This window comes from Elephas maximus, chromosome 1 (genome assembly GCF_024166365.1).
Source record: "Elephas maximus indicus isolate mEleMax1 chromosome 1, mEleMax1 primary haplotype, whole genome shotgun sequence".
Classification (NCBI taxonomy): Eukaryota; Metazoa; Chordata; class Mammalia; order Proboscidea; family Elephantidae; genus Elephas; species Elephas maximus.
In genome coordinates this window covers 170,970,198-170,987,376 of record NC_064819.1, presented here as the reverse complement: position 1 = coordinate 170,987,376, position 17,179 = coordinate 170,970,198, and the positions used below count along the sequence as shown (strand labels likewise).

The following is a 17,179-nucleotide window of genomic DNA, read 5'->3' as shown; positions in this document are numbered from 1 at the left end:
GCAGGGCACCACTGTTCGTCAAAATCCAGGACAACAGATTTGATTGCTCTGTAACGCCTACACTGCCCTCCTTCATGTCTGCAATTACTGAACTGTTCCAAACTGGTTTGAAGTCCTGTTTATAGGGCAGAGTAGGACTGCCCCATGGGGTTTCCAAGACTGTGATCTTTCCAGAAGTGGACTGCCACATCTTTCTCCCAATGGCAGCTGGTGGGTTGGAACTGCCCACCTTTCAGTTAGCAGCCAAGTACTTAGCCACTTGCACCATCAGGGCTCCCATATAGTTTATCATATCTACTAGGAATTCAGGACATGAGGGACCTTCTGGCCACACCTATGTCATCTCCTAGGACTTTTAAGGGGCCAGCTATACAAAACACACTAGGCATACGCTACAGCTTTGATGATGGGATTGTAAGGCCTGTTCTGGATGGTTCAGAAAGCCAGACCAGAACACACAGCACCACTGGCACTAGGATGAAAAAAATATTACTATTAAAGTTTCTTGAGTTTGAGGTTAAGCACCTTGTTTACTATCTTTTTTCCCCATAGGAATATAGTAGGTGCTCAATAACTATACAAATTCACAGGAGGGGGATAAAGTAATGAATGAATGAATAAAAGCAGGATGAATAAAAGACACTAGATGCTTTCCAGTCCTCCCACCTTGGTCCTCTCAATTGATAAATCTCAAATAAAGGCTTAGCCACCTGCTGCACCTACATAATCTGAATACGAACCACCAATGCTGCCCAGGAATGTTGGGGTGAAGGGATATGTGTTTCCTTCCCTGTCATCATGATCCATTATTCTTCCCCACCAAGTCTAGTGTTGAAAAAAAAATTGAAGCAGTGGTAACTAGGCCACCTCAAAAGCCAAGGCTGGCAGAGGTAAGGTATCCCTTCGCTGCTCCTATCCAGCCCGGAAGCAGTAAGGCTGGAGAAAATATAGTAATCAATTAAACAAACCCTGATGCTTTTTCTATGATGCTACTTCTTGAGGGAGGCTCCACGAGCGCCAAGTGCCGCAGCAGATGGAGTTTTGGGGTGGCCGAGAGAGAGGACGCATGGTTGCCTAGGCCACACTGGCCTAGGTGTTCAAAGTGTGCCCGTGCGGTGGCCCCGGACGCCGTATCCGGCGTGTACCAGCGTCCACGGCGCGGTGGCCCGGCCGGCGAGAGCGGGTGCCAGCAGGCCTTGCGTGGGTGCCGCGCGCTTCCGGTGTGGCCCTCCTCTTGTCCCGGCGGCTCGGCCCGGCCCGGCCGGCGCTCCTGCAGAGGGAGCTGTGCGCCCGGCTTGGCGAACGCACCGCGCAACCCGCGCCCTCTTGCCGCCGCCGCCGGCGCCGCTGGGCCCGCCCGCCGGGGAGGGGCTCCTAGCCGACAGCTGCTTCCTGCTTTCCGCACGTCCTCGCCGAGGCGCCGCCGGTCCAGTAGTGGGAGCCCTGACCAAGACCCGTCCACGCGCCGCCGTCCGCTCGGTCCCCGTTCGCGTCCCAGCCTCGCCCCGCGGCCAGCCCGCTCCGCTCACGTCCGTCCCGGAGCCCCGCGCCCACCACGCTGCCCCTGCCGGTACCCAGCCATGCTGTCCTTTCAGTACCCCGACGTGTACCGCGACGAGACAGTGGTGAGTAGCTCTCCCTGCGCCCACCCTGCTCCCTGCCGCCGGGGCCGCGTCTGCCTCTCCTGCCGCCGCCTGCAGCTCCTCTTCCCGCAGCCCCTCTCCCCCTCCGCTACCTCCCCTCCCCCTCGGCCTTTGTTTGCGAGAAACGGGCCGGGGGCGCGGGGTTCCTCCCGAGCCACGGGGGCCCGGGTGGCGGTCACCTGCTGACGGCGGAGCCAGTGATCAGCCGTGCCCCTGGCCGCTTCCTAAAAATCGATGAGGTCAAGGGCAGACGCCCGGGTAGGAATGGGTGTCTAAAGGGAGTGGGGAGACAGAAGGTGTCATTGCTTTTTGACTGGTGGAGGCTCTTACATAAATACAGTGGTGGGAGGAAGTGTGTGTAACGGTGTGTGTGTGTGTGTGTAGATGATTTAAATTTTAAAACAAGCAAACTTTTAAAAGTTCTAATTTTAAAGTGCTTAGCGTTGAGGTTCATTCATTCCATTTTAAAACGTTTATTAAGCGCCTGCTCTGCCCCTGTCCGGTGCTGGACGAGGGGCGCTGGGGATGCAGATGAAAGCAGAGTAGTTACACTGTAGTGCTAATCCAGGTTTCTTAATCAAGAAGAGGAGTTGTTAGGGAATGAGGGGAGGCCTTAGAAGAGAGAGGGGTTGGCCTTTTTCAGGATCAGTTTTACCTAGTAGACGGGCTAACCATCATTTACCTAAGCTGCGGATGAACTCAGATGACCATTGACGTCCAGGGGGTGGAACGCAGAGCATACACCTTTTAGGAGTAAAACTTAATTTGGCATCTTAAGAACTGGATTGAATCTAAAAGTTGCAGGCATGATTTTCTTACTTAGTAGCCAAAATTCTCAGATGACTTAAAATGGAATTAGAATAAAAATATTTTGTATTCTATGCTTTTAATTTTTTCTGTTTACTTTGACCCAATCTATGCCAGAAAGTCTGTACTTTGAAGCACATCTCACTTGAGGGTAAAGAGTGCTGAGGCTTTGGAGTAAAGGACATATTGTTTTAAATTAAGATTTCCAAGTGGCACTGATGCATTCATGGTTCTTTGACCAGTGACCATCTGGTAACCACGTTTTCTCAGTCTGTTTGGCTCTTTGCTTATTAAATTTACCCTAGCTGCCCAAGAAGCCCTATTCCTGTGGTTCAAAAGGGTTGTTTCCTTTGTCTGGGGGACTAAAGCGATCCTGCTGGAATGGCAAAGAGGATAGACTAAGTAAGTAGATCTGAGTGCTAGTTCTGGTTTTGCCACTCACTAGCCGGGTGACCTTTAGCAGATCACTTACCTGTTATGAGATCACTTACCTGTTATGTCTTCCTTCTCATATATGAAATATTAGGTCTGACCATTGACATCACCTTGTGCAGTGAGAATAGCATCATTCATTCAGTCACATGACAGTCTAGCTCAGCAGCAGGCCAGCCTTTAGTAATGAGAAGACACGTGAATACCTTGGCTTGGGCCTTCAGGAATTTAGAGTTTTCAGGATAGATACAAATACAAAGAACTACCCATTATGTAGTTTAGTAAGTGCAACTTTAGTTTTTGTCTTGTTTTGGGGGGAAGGATTGTTGCTTGCTTAGTTTTCCCCCCTTCTGGGTAGATGCAGACCCTTTTCGGAGGCAGACAGAATCCTGTAGTTCATTTTTTTATATGTTCAACAATTCCTGTAAGTGTTGAGTAGGGATTTTATGAAGACATCAAAAAGGTAGTGGTGGTTAGTTGCCGTCGAGCAGATTCCGACTCGTGGTGACCCCACGTGTGCAGAGTAGAACTGCTCCATGGGGTTTTTAAGACTGTGACCTTCCAGAAGCTGATCACCAGTCCTGTCTTCTGAGGTGCCTCTGGATAGGTTCAAACCACCAACGTTTTGACCAGTAGTCAAGTGCTTAACTGTTCGCACCACATTAACTCTGAAGGGTATTCTGTGGATTTTAGTATTCTCTTGTTCCTTCTAACCAAAGAGCTTGTGATAACCCTAAGCCAGCATGGCCTAGGGAATGTAGCTCTAGTCCAGCCAGGATCCTTTTCTGTAGATAGCACAGTGTACTCATCTCAGCATTGATAGCCAACATGGGGTATCTATTTCCTGCTTCAGGATCCTGAGAACTAAGCCTAAGAGTTGACTTATGCATTTGCTCATACTGTAGCTTTTGATTTCTGGGATGGGTTTGTTTTTCCTCCAGCACGTGCTGGAGATTGCTGTAGCTCCCTGTCTCTCCCACTTGAGCATATTTCAGCCACATGCTCAGCAGTCTCCTGATGAACTGTGGGATTAGACCATGAAACCCTTTGGGTGGATCTCTACCCTATTGGGCAGAAAATTGGAAGCCATGACACTTCCTGTGTAAGCCCATTGACCATCCCCTGAGAATGTTGCTGTCAGGAAATTCAAGTGGTGTAGTGGTTAAGTGCTGTGGCTGCTAACCAAAAGGTTGGCGGTTAGAGTCTACCAGGTGCTCCTTGGAAACTCTATGGGACAGTTCTGCTCTGTCCTATAGGGTCGCTGTGAGTTGGAATCGAGCGATCTCGTACGAGGTCAAGTCCACAAGCTTTGGGATTAGCTGCAGGTGGGGTACAGCCCTACCTCTTATTAACTCTGACTTTTGTCCATAGCTTTTGTCAGTTTCCTTATCTGGAAAATAAGTTAGTACTAATCCCACAGTGATAATCAGATGAGATAATGTGGATGAATATCTATTCTCCAGGGTCTCTGAGTAAGCAGATCTATTGGCCTTTACCTTTGTTAATCTGAGTTGCATTTCCTAATCTAATATGGAAATACCAACAATCCTTTTATAAGGTTAGGAGTTCCTATGTGGTGCAAACTGTTAACATGCTCAGCTGCTAACCTAAAGTTTGGAAGTTCAAGCCCACTGTGAGGTGGCTTGGAAGAAATACCCAGCAATCTACTTCCGAAAAATCAGCCATTGAAAACCTCGTGGAGCACAGCTCTACTCCAGCACACATGGAGTTGCCAAGAGCCTGAACCAACTCAATGGCAACTGGTTTGGTTTTGGTTTCTTATAAGGTTGTCTTAAAGCATTGGGCAAAATGTGGCTATTCAGTAAATGTTCATCACTTTGGGTATAGCATTTGGCAGTGCCTTCACTTATTAATGCAAACCCTGGTGGCGCAGTGGTTAAGTGTTACGGCTGCTAACCAAAGGGTCGGCAGTTGGAATCTGCCTTGGAAACTCTATGGGGCAGTTCTACTCTGTCCTGTAGGGTCGCTATGAGTCGAAATCGACTCGATGGCACTGGGTTTGTCTTTTTTGGTTTCACTTATTCATATAATTGTCGTGATTTCAGTTAATCTTTTCTGCTTCCTTTTGAAAAGTTAAGTTTCTGGATATGCCTCTTTGAGTTTTACAAACATCACAATCCAGGAGTGTCTGACTTGTTCCCACTACAGGAATATTTGGGGAAAGCAGTTGGCAAATTGTTTTAGTTCCAGCTCTGGCTCTGAACAAGATATGGCCCTGGGCCCAATCTTGTGCTTGCCATCAATGTTAAAAATGTTAGAATGAAAGACACTTTACATCTTAACATTTTTATGATATCTGTTGCTAGGGAGAAGATTGTTATTTTAAGCATATTTTGTAACCACTTGAAGGTATGACAATACAAAAGACTTGTGGATGAGAACCCGAAACCAAGCCTGTTGCCGTTGAGTCGATTCCAACTCATAGCGACTCCACAGGACAGAGTACATCTGCCCCATGGAGTTTCCAAAGAGTGGCTGGTGGATTCGAACTGCCAACCTTGTGGTTAGTAGCATGAGCTCTTACCCACTGTACCACCAGGGCTCCATTGTGGATGAGAAGAAAATATAAAAAGTTTTCATTCAGTATTATCAGCTAAAACTTAAGGTAAGGATCAAAATTTGGTAATTTTATGAAGACCCATTGGGAGAAGTTTCAGCCTAGTTTCATTTCCCTTGCTTCTTGTTTGTCAGTTGTCCAATGAGAACAATTCTAGGGAGTTCCAGTGTAACTGTCCTGTTTTTCCAGTTGTTCATTTCCCCAGGTGTTCTCTCACCTGGCACCAGATGTGGACAGGTGCAGACCCTTTTCAGAAAGCCTGGCATTTTAGGCAAAGGGAGATGATTCTCGCCTGACCAGCACCCACATTGGAGCCTTGACCAGCAATGAAGACAGCGTACAGGAGCCCTGGTGGCACAGTGGCATATTGGTAAAAGCACTCTCTGCCAACCAGAAGGTCAGCTATTTGAGTCTACCAGCTGCTCCATGAGAGAAAGATGTGGCAGTGTGCTTCTGTAAAGATATACAGCCTTGGAAACCATGGGGGGGGGGGGTGGTTCTGCCCTGTTCTGTAGGGTCACTATGAGTTGGAACCTACTCGACAGCAGTGGTTGTGGGTGAGAGACAACGTTCAGGTTTTCCTCTTCCGGGAGAGTGTTTTCTTTCCTCTGGAAATAGCCCTTGTCTTCTGGTATTATTGAACAAAGCAAAGAGGAGACAGATGAAAAATTCATTTGAGGTACAGGTAGTCTTCCCAACAACCTCTTACGAGAAGCCTTAACCTGAATATTAAGTTATTCAGAGAGACTTGACAGGCAAGAGTTGTCAATGTGGTTCCAAGTCATTAGAATAGTTTTGATAGTATGAGAGGGAGAGGTTTTGTAATAATTTTTACTTTGGAGTAATTTCTTTAGGAATAATCACTTGGGAGTAGTGAAAAGCTGGTCCCAGTTTCTCCCTCAGACTCAATCAACCAGTCTCTGGGGCCAGAACCCAGGAATTGGTGCTTTCCAGAAGCTGTCAGGTGGTTCGATGATCAGCCTGGGGCGGAAGCTCCCGAAAGTTCCCTCATAGTTGTGCTTTGTTTACACTAAACAATTTTATTCCTTCAAATATTGGGGTAGTCAGAGTGGGTGATGCTTTTATGCTTCCTTTTTGTAAAAAAAGAAAGCATTTCATAACAGTCCACAAAGAGGAAGATGTTTTTTCTTTGAGCTTAAATCCGGGTTTTCAGCTGGTGTCATTTAGAAGTACACTACACATTAATAACTTGCTTTTTGGCAGTTTAAACAGAAAGTGATCCTATGATACATCGTAGGGAGATTTTCTAATCATGAATAAGCTCAGAAAGAACGGGAAAATGAACGCATGTGGTGGTTCCCTCACAATCGTGCCCTTCTTGCATCCCTACTGCATTGTAGAATTCTGTGCTTGCCGCTGACAACACACTTTCCAATTTCTTTAGCACAGCGGCAAGTCTTTGTTTTGTATTGTACATACAGAGCAGTTGCCTATTTTGACCTTTCATCTTTCTTCCCTCTCCAGCTAAAACATTCTTTTCATGAAGGGTGGCTTGCCACCTTTGAGAACCTGCCAACTTTGGTTCGTGTGGTAATTTGGGCAGACACATTGCCAGTGAGCCAACTGGGGCATTTTTGTCTGACCCTTTCCTGTTTCTCCAGCACATTAAAAAAAAACATTAATTTTAATTGGGGTTAGGCACTGTCTTAGTCATCTAGTGCTGCTGTAACAGAAATACTACAAGTGATGGCTTCAGCAAACAAGTTTATTCTCAGTCCAGTAGGCTAGAAGTCTGAATTCAGGGCACCAGCTCCAGGGGAAGGCTTACTTTCCCTGTTGGCTCTGGGGGAAGTCCTTGTCATTGGTCTTCCCCAGTTGAGGAGCTTTTCAGCACAGGGACCCCAGGTCCAAAGGACACGCTGTTCTCCTGGCTCTTGTTTCTTGGTGGTATTAGGTCCACATGTCTCTCTGTTTGCTTCTCTCTTTTACATCTCAAAAGATTGGCTCAAGACACAATCCAGTCTTGTAGATTGAGTCCTACCTCATTAACACAGCTGCTACTAATCCCATTTTATCAATATCATAGAGATAGGATTTACAGCAATAGGAAAATCACATCAGATGACAAATGATGGACAATCATACAATACTGGGAATCGTGGACTAGCCAAGTTGACAGATATTTTTGGGGGACACAGGTCAATCCATTACAGGCATTAATTATCTAATATCTCATTTTGCCTTTTGCAGGTACAGGATTATCATGGGCATAAAGTTTGTGACCCTTACGCTTGGCTTGAAGACCCAGACAGTGAACAGACGAAGGTAATTTTGTTTTATAATTGAAACCAGGCTTAGTAGCTAATGCCAAACCCAAGACATCAGTAACTACAGCTTTTCCTCCCTGCTGTCTTCCTGTGTTTTCTGTCATGGGATAGCAAGCATACCTGTTGGTAAACTTTTTGCCAAATAATTTAGTGGAAAAAGTGAAAACATTGTCACAGGTAAGATCGAGTAACTTTTGAATAAAGTTTGTGGTTTATAGTAAGACTGATGGACCAACTATTTGAAATAAAAATATCTGAAATGAAAACTGATTTTTACTAAAGAAAAATGAAAACCTAGAGAAAAATAGTGTGAAGGAAAAAAATGGCCTGATTTTTTTTTTTCAAAGGAGAGACAACCTTGTATACTAAACAAATATTGGGTCTTGAAAACTGAATGCTGGTCCTAGATCACTTATTGATTTTAAAACAACCGTAAAACAAAAACTAAATGATAAATATGAGAACGTTTTTGTGTTTTATAGAGCTAGTGGGCTGGGATGAGAATTTTTTGCCTTGTCTAAAAACATGAAGCATTCCTGTTGTTTTGGAGACGTAAGGGATTTTGAGGGCCCAGGAGAAGTCTGATTTCATTAAAACTACTCCTAAGTACCATTCCCATGGATTTTTTTCTGTCCTCAGAGTGCTGGGACTTGTTATTTATATATTTTTTACACGGTTAATTAACTTTCCTTGGTAGGGGAATAATATTTTCTCAAATCCTTTTCAAATTTCTTGACTTTTTTTATGTAATCGTACTTGCATATTACTTAGTACATAAGAGCATGTATGTAGAGAGCTTCTAATTTGCTTGCTATTTCAGAAGTTAGTTTGAGCTTCTTTAGAATACCAGAATGCATTTCCCATTTAAAAGAATTGAAAAGTTAAATGCATTCTGAGTAGTTTTCCAGGCCAGACTGCAAAAGCTTATGTCTTAGCTTCTCCTGTAACTTGTGGTCCCTTGTTACCATATACGCCGATGTTTCTGTTGAGAACGGAATTCAGATTTCTAACTTACAATGCCAGGAAAGCATCGCCTGCTGATGTAGACCTGGCAGGTGGAGTTAGGACTCTTCACTTTCCTCACCTCCTCCACTTTCTGATCAGTGGGGTTGCAGATTTTACCACCTTCATGTCCTTTTTTTTTTTTTTTTTTATGTCCTTGGGAAAGAGCTTGACAGAGCGAGTGGGGTGAAGATTTAGTCAGGGCTCCTGATATATGGAAAAGGAGAAAGTAGAGGCAGAGGAGGCAGCTCTTGCTCTGGTAAATCCCAGGTTATCTCTTCCTTCTTCTTTTGTTCCCATGCACTACCTTGCCTGCTTTCCTTTCTACCATCCTCCCATGTTCTTTGTGACTAGAGTTTCTCTCCTCCCCTGCCAACTATACAAGGTTTTACAGCTTCTTCCCTGTTTTTTATCCCCAAAGTCAATACACTGCCATTTTGAGATTTTCTCATGGCGTTTACTTTTCCTTACAATTCTACTCTCTCCCTTTCCCAATTCCATTTAGAAAGACAAAGGTCTCATGGGTGAAAATGATTTTGTATTTGGGTTTTGACTTTTAAGAAGCATCGGGTTAGGGGTGAATGGTAGAGATTCCAGAGGGAAAATCAGATAGGTATCAATAGGAGTGGGCAGAGGCTCCAGCTCTGCAGATAAAGCTAGGATTGGAAAGCAGGTGTGAGCTGCCTTCTACCCTCCATTCTGACACAATGACTGCAGTCATCCAGCCCTGGATTGAGCTGAGACAGTGGGATTGAGCCTGGAAGGGGAGAGCCACAGGCAGCTGCATAAGGTGCAATGGATGGAAAGCACCAGAGAAGGGACTGGAATTCCTTTGCATCTCTTGGAAAACAGTCCCCAGGGACTGTCTCAATGATGATTACTTTGTCTGAGGTATTGAGTACAGCCTGAATTTCTTCAGCCTTTATTGATGGTTATGTGAATGATTTAGCAATGTCAGAATGACCCAGTATTTGTTTTTGTATTAATGAATGGATAGTTGGCTGTTCCTTAATTGATGATGACTGGTCCCATGGATGACAAGCCACTGATTAGTAGATGCCAAGCTTCCAGTTAGTGGATGCATCTTTGCTAATTAGTGATCACACAATCAGCACTTGATAGAAGCTAATGACATGGGAGTGCACACTATTATTTTCATGGTATACATTTGTTGGATGCTTACTATGTGCCAGGCGCTATATCTAGACTTTGACAACCCTAACTCGTTCTCACATTCTGAAATAGATCTTTTTATCTTCCCCACTTTACAGATGAAGAAATTGAGGCACTGAGTGATTAAGCAACTTGACCAAGCCCACTCAGCTAGTAGTAAGTGTGGAGCTGAGAGTACAACCCAGGTAGCCCAGGTGGTTATCAATCTGACATTAAAAAAAGAAGAAAAGACTGGTGTAATAGCTTTGGGGATATGGGCTATCGGACTTTATCCATGCCTGTGCTTGCTATGGAATCCCTGGGTGGTCCAAACAGTTAACCCGTTCAGCTGCTAACCGAAAGGTTGACAGTTTGAGTCCACCCAGAGGCACTTCAGAAGAAAGGCCTGGTACTCTACTTCCAGAAAATCAGCCATTGAAAACCCTATGGAGGAGTACACTTCTACTCTGACACACCTGGGGCAACTGGTGACTGGTACAGGTGCTTGCTGTGTGACATTTTAGGCCCTCATGCGTGGACCCTGGGCTGACCCCCCACTCCCACCCCAGCCTGTTGAAACAAGACACCTCAGTTGTCAGAGGAAGTGTACAGCTTATACCTCTTCTCTGCAGCCTTGAAACACTTCTTTCTCACTCTCTAAATGGGCTTGTTATTGGTGTGGGCTAGTATATCATCTGGGATTTATATATAAATAGAAAGATGTATAAATAGATTTGGTCTCAGAGTGAAAATATAAGACAGCGTGTTTTTCTGGTGAGAAGAAAAGCAGCGTGAACATTTTATTATAGTCATAAGCATAGACACAAAGGTGTAGTAGCCATACCTTGGTGTAAGGAGGAGAATCGTCACGTAACCCTAAAATCTGCTTGTTACAGTGTTAATAGAAACAAGTGAGGAATTGAAGGACATTTGTAGCTTTTCTATACTAAGATCTGAAATGCTATCTGAATCTTTGATTGAATCTGTATTTAATTTTGGCTATCCAATTCTAACAGTGCCGGTTAAAGGCATTATCTTTATAAAGGAATATCGGAGTAGACTGGTAACTTAGAAAATTCTCAAAAACTGGGGTAAGAGGGAGTAGAATCTGAGTGAGTGCTTTCAAGCCGTCAAAGCCCTATTCTATAGCAAATGTTCCACATTGTGGAAGATCACGCACAACTCAGTTGTCTGGATTCTGTGAAGCAAATCCAACTTTGATAGAAAAACTTAGCAGAGATGCTTTGTAAAGAGAAAATAATAGACTAGCCCTGCCAGTAGGTGTATAAGGCAAGCCACATATATAATTTTAAAGTTTTACATTTAAAAAGTAAAAGGAACAGGTGAAATTAATTGTAATAATAGATTTTATTTAACCCAGTATACTTAAAATATCATCATCTGAGCCTCTAATCAACATAAAATATTAAGATATTTTACGTTTTAATTTTCATACTAAGTTTTAGAAATCCGGTGTGTGTTTTACACTTACAGCGCCTGTCAATTTAGACTAGCCACACTTCAGGTGCTGAAAAGCCACATGTGGCTAGTGGTTACTATATAGGACAACAAAGATATAGACCAACCTTTCTTGTGAGTATGGGTGTAAAAAATATAAATAAGTGTTAGCCAATAAAAAGGCAGAATTTGTCACAAGAATTTCAGAACAGCTCATATTAATATATTAGTAGTATAAGTTGGTGGTGTTATTGTTAGTTGCTGTCAAGTCAGTTCCACCTCATTGCAACCCCATGTGCATGGAGTAGAACTGCTCCATAGGGTTTTCAGAACTGCAACTTTTCAGAAGCAAATCACCAGGCCTGTCTTCCGAGGTGCTTCTGGGTGGGCTCAAACCACCAACTTTCTGACTAGTCATCGAGCACTTAACCATTTGTGCCACCCAGGGATTCTTAAGGGGATAAATAAACCAAAAACCAGAACCTGTTGCTGTCGGGTTGATTCCGACTCATAGCGACCCTATAGATAAATAAAGCTATGTAATTATCCAAATTGATATTGAAAAAGAAATTAAAAACCCAAAACCTAAATAGAAATAATTCCTTAACAAGATGACAAATATCATTCAAATCAACAACTTTACACACTAGACTAGAATGTTCTCAGTTGTTACCACTTTTATGATTTATAAAGCTTTGACCGATGCAATAAAACACAAACCAAAATTAGGTAAGGGAAAAACAAGTTTATTATTAATCGTAGATTATATATCTAGAACTGAAGGAAAACAGCTGAACCTGTATTAAAATAAATGACTTCAGGAAAGAGGGCAAGTACGAAGTAAATATGAAATCAGTAGCATTCCTATATACCATCAGTAATGTAAAGAAACCCATTTGGTAGCAATAACTAAAAACAAACTACCTGAGAATGAAGAAGAGATTCCAGGCCTACTGGGAGAATAATAATGTCACTGTCAGAAATATTATGGTCTAGAAAACAGCCAGCTTGGGGCATTACTAACAATAGTGAAAATTTGGAACTCACCTGTGTTTTCAACCATAGCGATATGATGAAGTAGAATGTAGTGAATCTGCCTGATGCAGTCTTTAAAAATAATGGATTAAAATGATAGATTATAAAGATTGCTTACTAACATGGGGCAGAGTTTATGGTAGAATTTGAAGTGAGAGAAGGGATGCAGTGCTTCAAATGATTACAACTTAAAGAAATACCTTTGTAAAAACTATTTTGGGAACTTCTATGTAGATACACAAACTAATAAAACAAAATAAATAAATACAGGTAAAGGAGAAGCTCTTGGTAAAAACTGTGGTATCCGCTTGAAGTTTCGGAACCATGACGAACCTTCACTGGTGTAAATGGGACATCAGGGTAACCATGGACGTTTTCAGCAAGGAATGGCAGAGAGGAAGGTTTGTAGTTACTGAAAACAATTGTGAAGAGTAGATAGTAACACGTGCAGGTCCCAGCAGGCAGCTGACCCATGTTTCCTGTCTGCAAAAGCATTTTCAGCTTGTCCTTTGCAGATTTTAGAAGGAAGCATGCAGCAGTTTTGCCACATCTGGCATTTTGACAGGGAAGTAACTAATAACAAGGCTCTGCTCACAGCGTCCGCTGCCCACTGACATTAACCTGGGCATTTGGTTGAATTCCTAATCTCTAACCTCCTAAAAACCTCTCTAGTACCTGTGCCAGTTTTCTGTGGCAGACATACAAATGAACTCAAAGTTCCCACACTCTGCCTCAGCTTTTCGAAACCTCTCAGGTTTCAGGGGTCTCATGCCCCCCCCCCGACCCCTCGTGTTCCCAGCCCAGGTCCTACTTTATCGTGAGCCATCTCCCTCTCTTCCTCGCCTGTCCATAACCCACTGTCTGCAGGTCCCTTGGTGTAGCTAATCCCCCCTCCTTTGTCACCACTCCAATAACATCTCCCATCAGTATAAACTGTTCTCTTTGAGATCAGCAGTGACCCAATTTAGAGGTTTTAAAAAATCAGTGTATATTCTTTTTAGCTTCTTTATGGCTTTTGCAGTTGACCATGGACTCTTTCTTGAAATGTTCCCCTACAACATCTGTAATACTTTTTTGCTCTTCCTTCAAACGTTTTGCTTCTCCTTTGTTTCTTCCATTGTTGTAAATGCATGTTACCCTTGCTTCTTTTAATACCCAGCTCAGCCCTTCTTGGGATTTCTCTTTCTTCTTGGAGGTCTCCTCCATCCCTGCTGCTTTGATAATCAGATCTGGGGAGTGTTGCTGGCACCAAGGTATTGAGGCCTGACTTCTCATTTTCCAGGGCCCCAGAACTGCTTAGCCTGCCAGTTAAGGATACCCTTGGTCTGGCTCCACCAACCTTTCCATTTTTATCTCCATTAGTCTCATTTTAACCACCTCATGCTCCAGTCGAGCTGTGCTGCTTATTGTCCTCCCAGATTTACTTCATGTGTTTTCTTGCCTGAATGCCTTTTCTGTCCTGCAGTCCCTTCTCGGAATAATAACAACAGCTTTAGTAACTTTATTGCTTCCTATTATGAAACACTGCACGAAGTGCTTTGCATATGTTACATCTTTGATGTCTTAACGGTAACTGTGAGGTAGGTGCAGTTGGTATTCACACTTTATAGTTGGTGACACTGAGGCTTAGAGGTTAATGTGCTATACAGTGCCTGGCTCGTGGGTTTTCTTCGTAATGATAGAATGGAAAGTGACTAGCATGTAATTTCAGTATATTTGTTTCAGTGTAAGTGCTTTCAGATTTATTCTTTTACCACAAAAGGGAGGAGTGACAGGAAGGTAGAGGAAGAAGCTGCAACGACTTCGATCTCTCCTGAGAATAGTTGGGAATGTCTTATTATTGAAGCCACTGAAAGAGACCAACACAGAACTGGAAGGATTTTGGTCCTAAGTGAAGCTGTGGAACCTGGAATCTGTGTACTAGTCTGACCCAGAATTAGGCAGAGGAGCTACTTTCCTTGAAACCATAAGGAGGAAAAGCCTAGGAAATGTAACAATTGAAAACAGTAATCAATTTGGAGTAGTATGAGTTGGGACTGTTTAATTTCTTTGTGTTATAACCCTCTGTGATTTTAAATTTTTTAAAAAATAATTTTAATAAATACTTCTTGAGGGAAACTAATTGGCCCCATGGAGCTTCTCTGAAAACATGCTCCTTCATTTAAAAAGCTATTTAGCCATTTTAACAAAAAAGTTACTGAAACAACTATTTGTTTGACAATTTATGCTTTAAATTTTGGGGTTGGAGCAGACTTTAATGAGCATGTGTCTTCCAATTCTAGGATTCCCTAGTTGGGCGGCACTCTTAACTTACTGTAGCATAAAAATTGAAACAAATAGAAAAGAAACAGTTACTTAAATGCTAAATGTTTATACCATGAATTTGTAAATGATTGAATACTCATAACACAACAGCCAAATAAATTAAGCTAGTCATTTTAAAAAGGCATATACTGTATGATACCATTTATATGAAGTTCTAGAGTAGACACAACTGATCTATGGTGATGAAAGTCAGATCAGTGACTGCATGGAGGAGGGGCATTGACTGGGAAGGGGCATGAGGATACTTTCTGGGGAGGTAGAGATGTTCTGTGTAATGAGAGGGGTGTAGGTCACACAAGTGTGGACATTTGTCAGAATGATCAGACAGTGCCCTTAACATCTGTGTATTTCACTGTAGTAAATTATACTTCAAGTAAAAACAAACCAAAAAACTAGTTTTACAGTAGTCTTTGAGGGTTGAATTTAGAGAGCTGGACTGTGTCTTTTTGTGGATATAAAATCTGAGGCTTCTGTAGTTTGCTAGAAAACCATTGAAAGAGATTGTGTTTAAGCATTTATTGATCCACCAGCTCAATCTTGTTCTGATCTGAGGACTGTTCTGGTCCACTTGTTGTGAGCTGTGGCCCTGGTTTCCATCACCCTTTATGTGTTGTAAAGAGCCCTGGTGGCTCAGTGGTTAAGCAGCTTGGTTAAGCAGAGGCACCTTGGGAGAAAGGCCTAGCAATCTACTTTCTGAAAAATCAGCCATTGAAAACCCTGTGGAACACAGTTCCAATCTGAGCCACAAGAGGTCGCCATGAGTTGGAATTGACTCAACACCAGCTGATTTTTTCTGTGCTGCTATGCTCTGAAGAGACCTGCCATGAACAGATTGGGCCCTGGCAGCCACTTTTTGGGTTCATTTCCAGGTGCAGGGAGAAGGCTCTTCCTTGCGTCTCCTTGTCACTGGGCCCAGGTCACATATTTAGGGAAGGGATTAGGAGGTTCCCATAAGGAAGGTGAGGCGAACAGCTCCCCGTTCTGTGTAGGGCCAGAATGTGTGCTTTCCAAGAGGCATGTATTGGAAACTACGTTTTGAACAGTATGCAGTAAAACTTCTAAACCCCACTCATGCATTGCTTTATTACTTCTGCTGATTCCTCACAGTTGCTGGCCAAGTACATTTCAAAGCTGGAATTTGCCTCCTGGAGCCTCAGTTTCTTCATCTATAGATGAGAAGGAGGATAGGTAACTGCTGAGGCAGGTGGTGTTGTGTTGAGTCCCTCCTTTACTCAGTGGCTTCAGCCTGCTCTGCTTCCTCCATTCCTTATTCCGTGACTAGTCATAACCTGTCCTCCCTCATCTAGAAGCACAGTCAGTTAGCCATCTTTCTTTTTTCCCAAAAGTCAGAAGGCACAAATTGTACTCCTCCATTTTCTTGTAGTAAGACTGTAGCAAGCCACCTAACCGAGACTTCAAATTCTTCATCTATAAAATGAGTAAAATCATACTCAACTCATCTATCTTCAAGGTTGTAATGAGAAAATGTGTGTAAAACTTCATTTCTCATACATGGCAAGGCTCTTTACTACATTTAAATAAATGTAATCTCTTTGTTTACATTGTTGAGGCAGCCGTGCTCTCACTCAGAGCACTGTGAAAATGCCAAATTATTATTTTTTCCTGGGCTCTTTCCCACTGTGGGGCTATCACTCCATGCCCTCCTTCCTGGCACTGATACATTTTTCCTTACCTCTCTGGACTTGATTTTCCAGTGTCAAGGACTAGATACACACAGTGTCCTTATAACCTCTTGAAGAGTCTCCCCATCTTATCTTATTGTGGCTACAGCCACTTAGCTGAATATTCTAGGAGTTGATACTGAGTTACTGAGAGGGAGATACACACAAAGGAAGAATTTACACCTTTCAGGGAATAGCTGCCCTGATTGTAATTAATTGTCAAGTCTGGCTTTCCCAAAAACTGTCTCTCCTGGGCTTTGGGGCATGAGCTAATCAAATGTAGTTTATTAGCTGCATATATCTAATAACTTTTTTTTTCCTTTTTTCCCTGAGATCTGCCCTCCGCAAAATGAAAAGTGACAACTGCTATTTAAATGTATTGGAATACACACATTCCAAACTCAACTCTAGTCCTCTAATTGTTTAGTCCAAAGGTTGAACTTTAAAGACGCGTCTCTTTTTATTCTCATCCACAAAACTAAGCAGAAAGTTCCTGTTGAATGCTGAGTTTTTCTGAAAAAGATACTTACATTCTGAATATTTGCATTTCAGCGGAACTGTGACTTCTAAGTGTGGCTTCATTGTTCTAAAGTGTAATTAAACTAGGCCAAAGTTTACCTTAAAGCTGTTTGGTAGCATCCCTGTTAATTGGTGCCTTGTGAACCTCCTGGCAAAGCTGGCCTGTGAAATGTCATTCCACCCATTCATTAATGTTTCACATGAGGACCTGGATTGAGGATTACTACTATATGTTATCCCTCCTGCAGTAAAAATAGG

At 42.9% G+C, this 17,179-nt stretch overlaps 1 protein-coding gene across 1 annotated transcript in view; it reads left to right on the top strand.

Moving 5' to 3' along the window:
* Window positions 1-1,373: 1,373 nt before the first annotated feature.
* PREP (prolyl endopeptidase) overlaps window positions 1,374-17,179 on the top strand; it is a 142,966-nt gene continuing 127,160 nt past the window's right edge. The window contains exons 1-2 of the mRNA XM_049898204.1: window positions 1,374-1,625; window positions 7,672-7,746. Coding sequence (XP_049754161.1) covers window positions 1,581-1,625; window positions 7,672-7,746 — 120 coding nt within the window. The 5' untranslated portion in view covers window positions 1,374-1,580. The remainder of the gene's footprint in view (window positions 1,626-7,671; window positions 7,747-17,179) is intronic.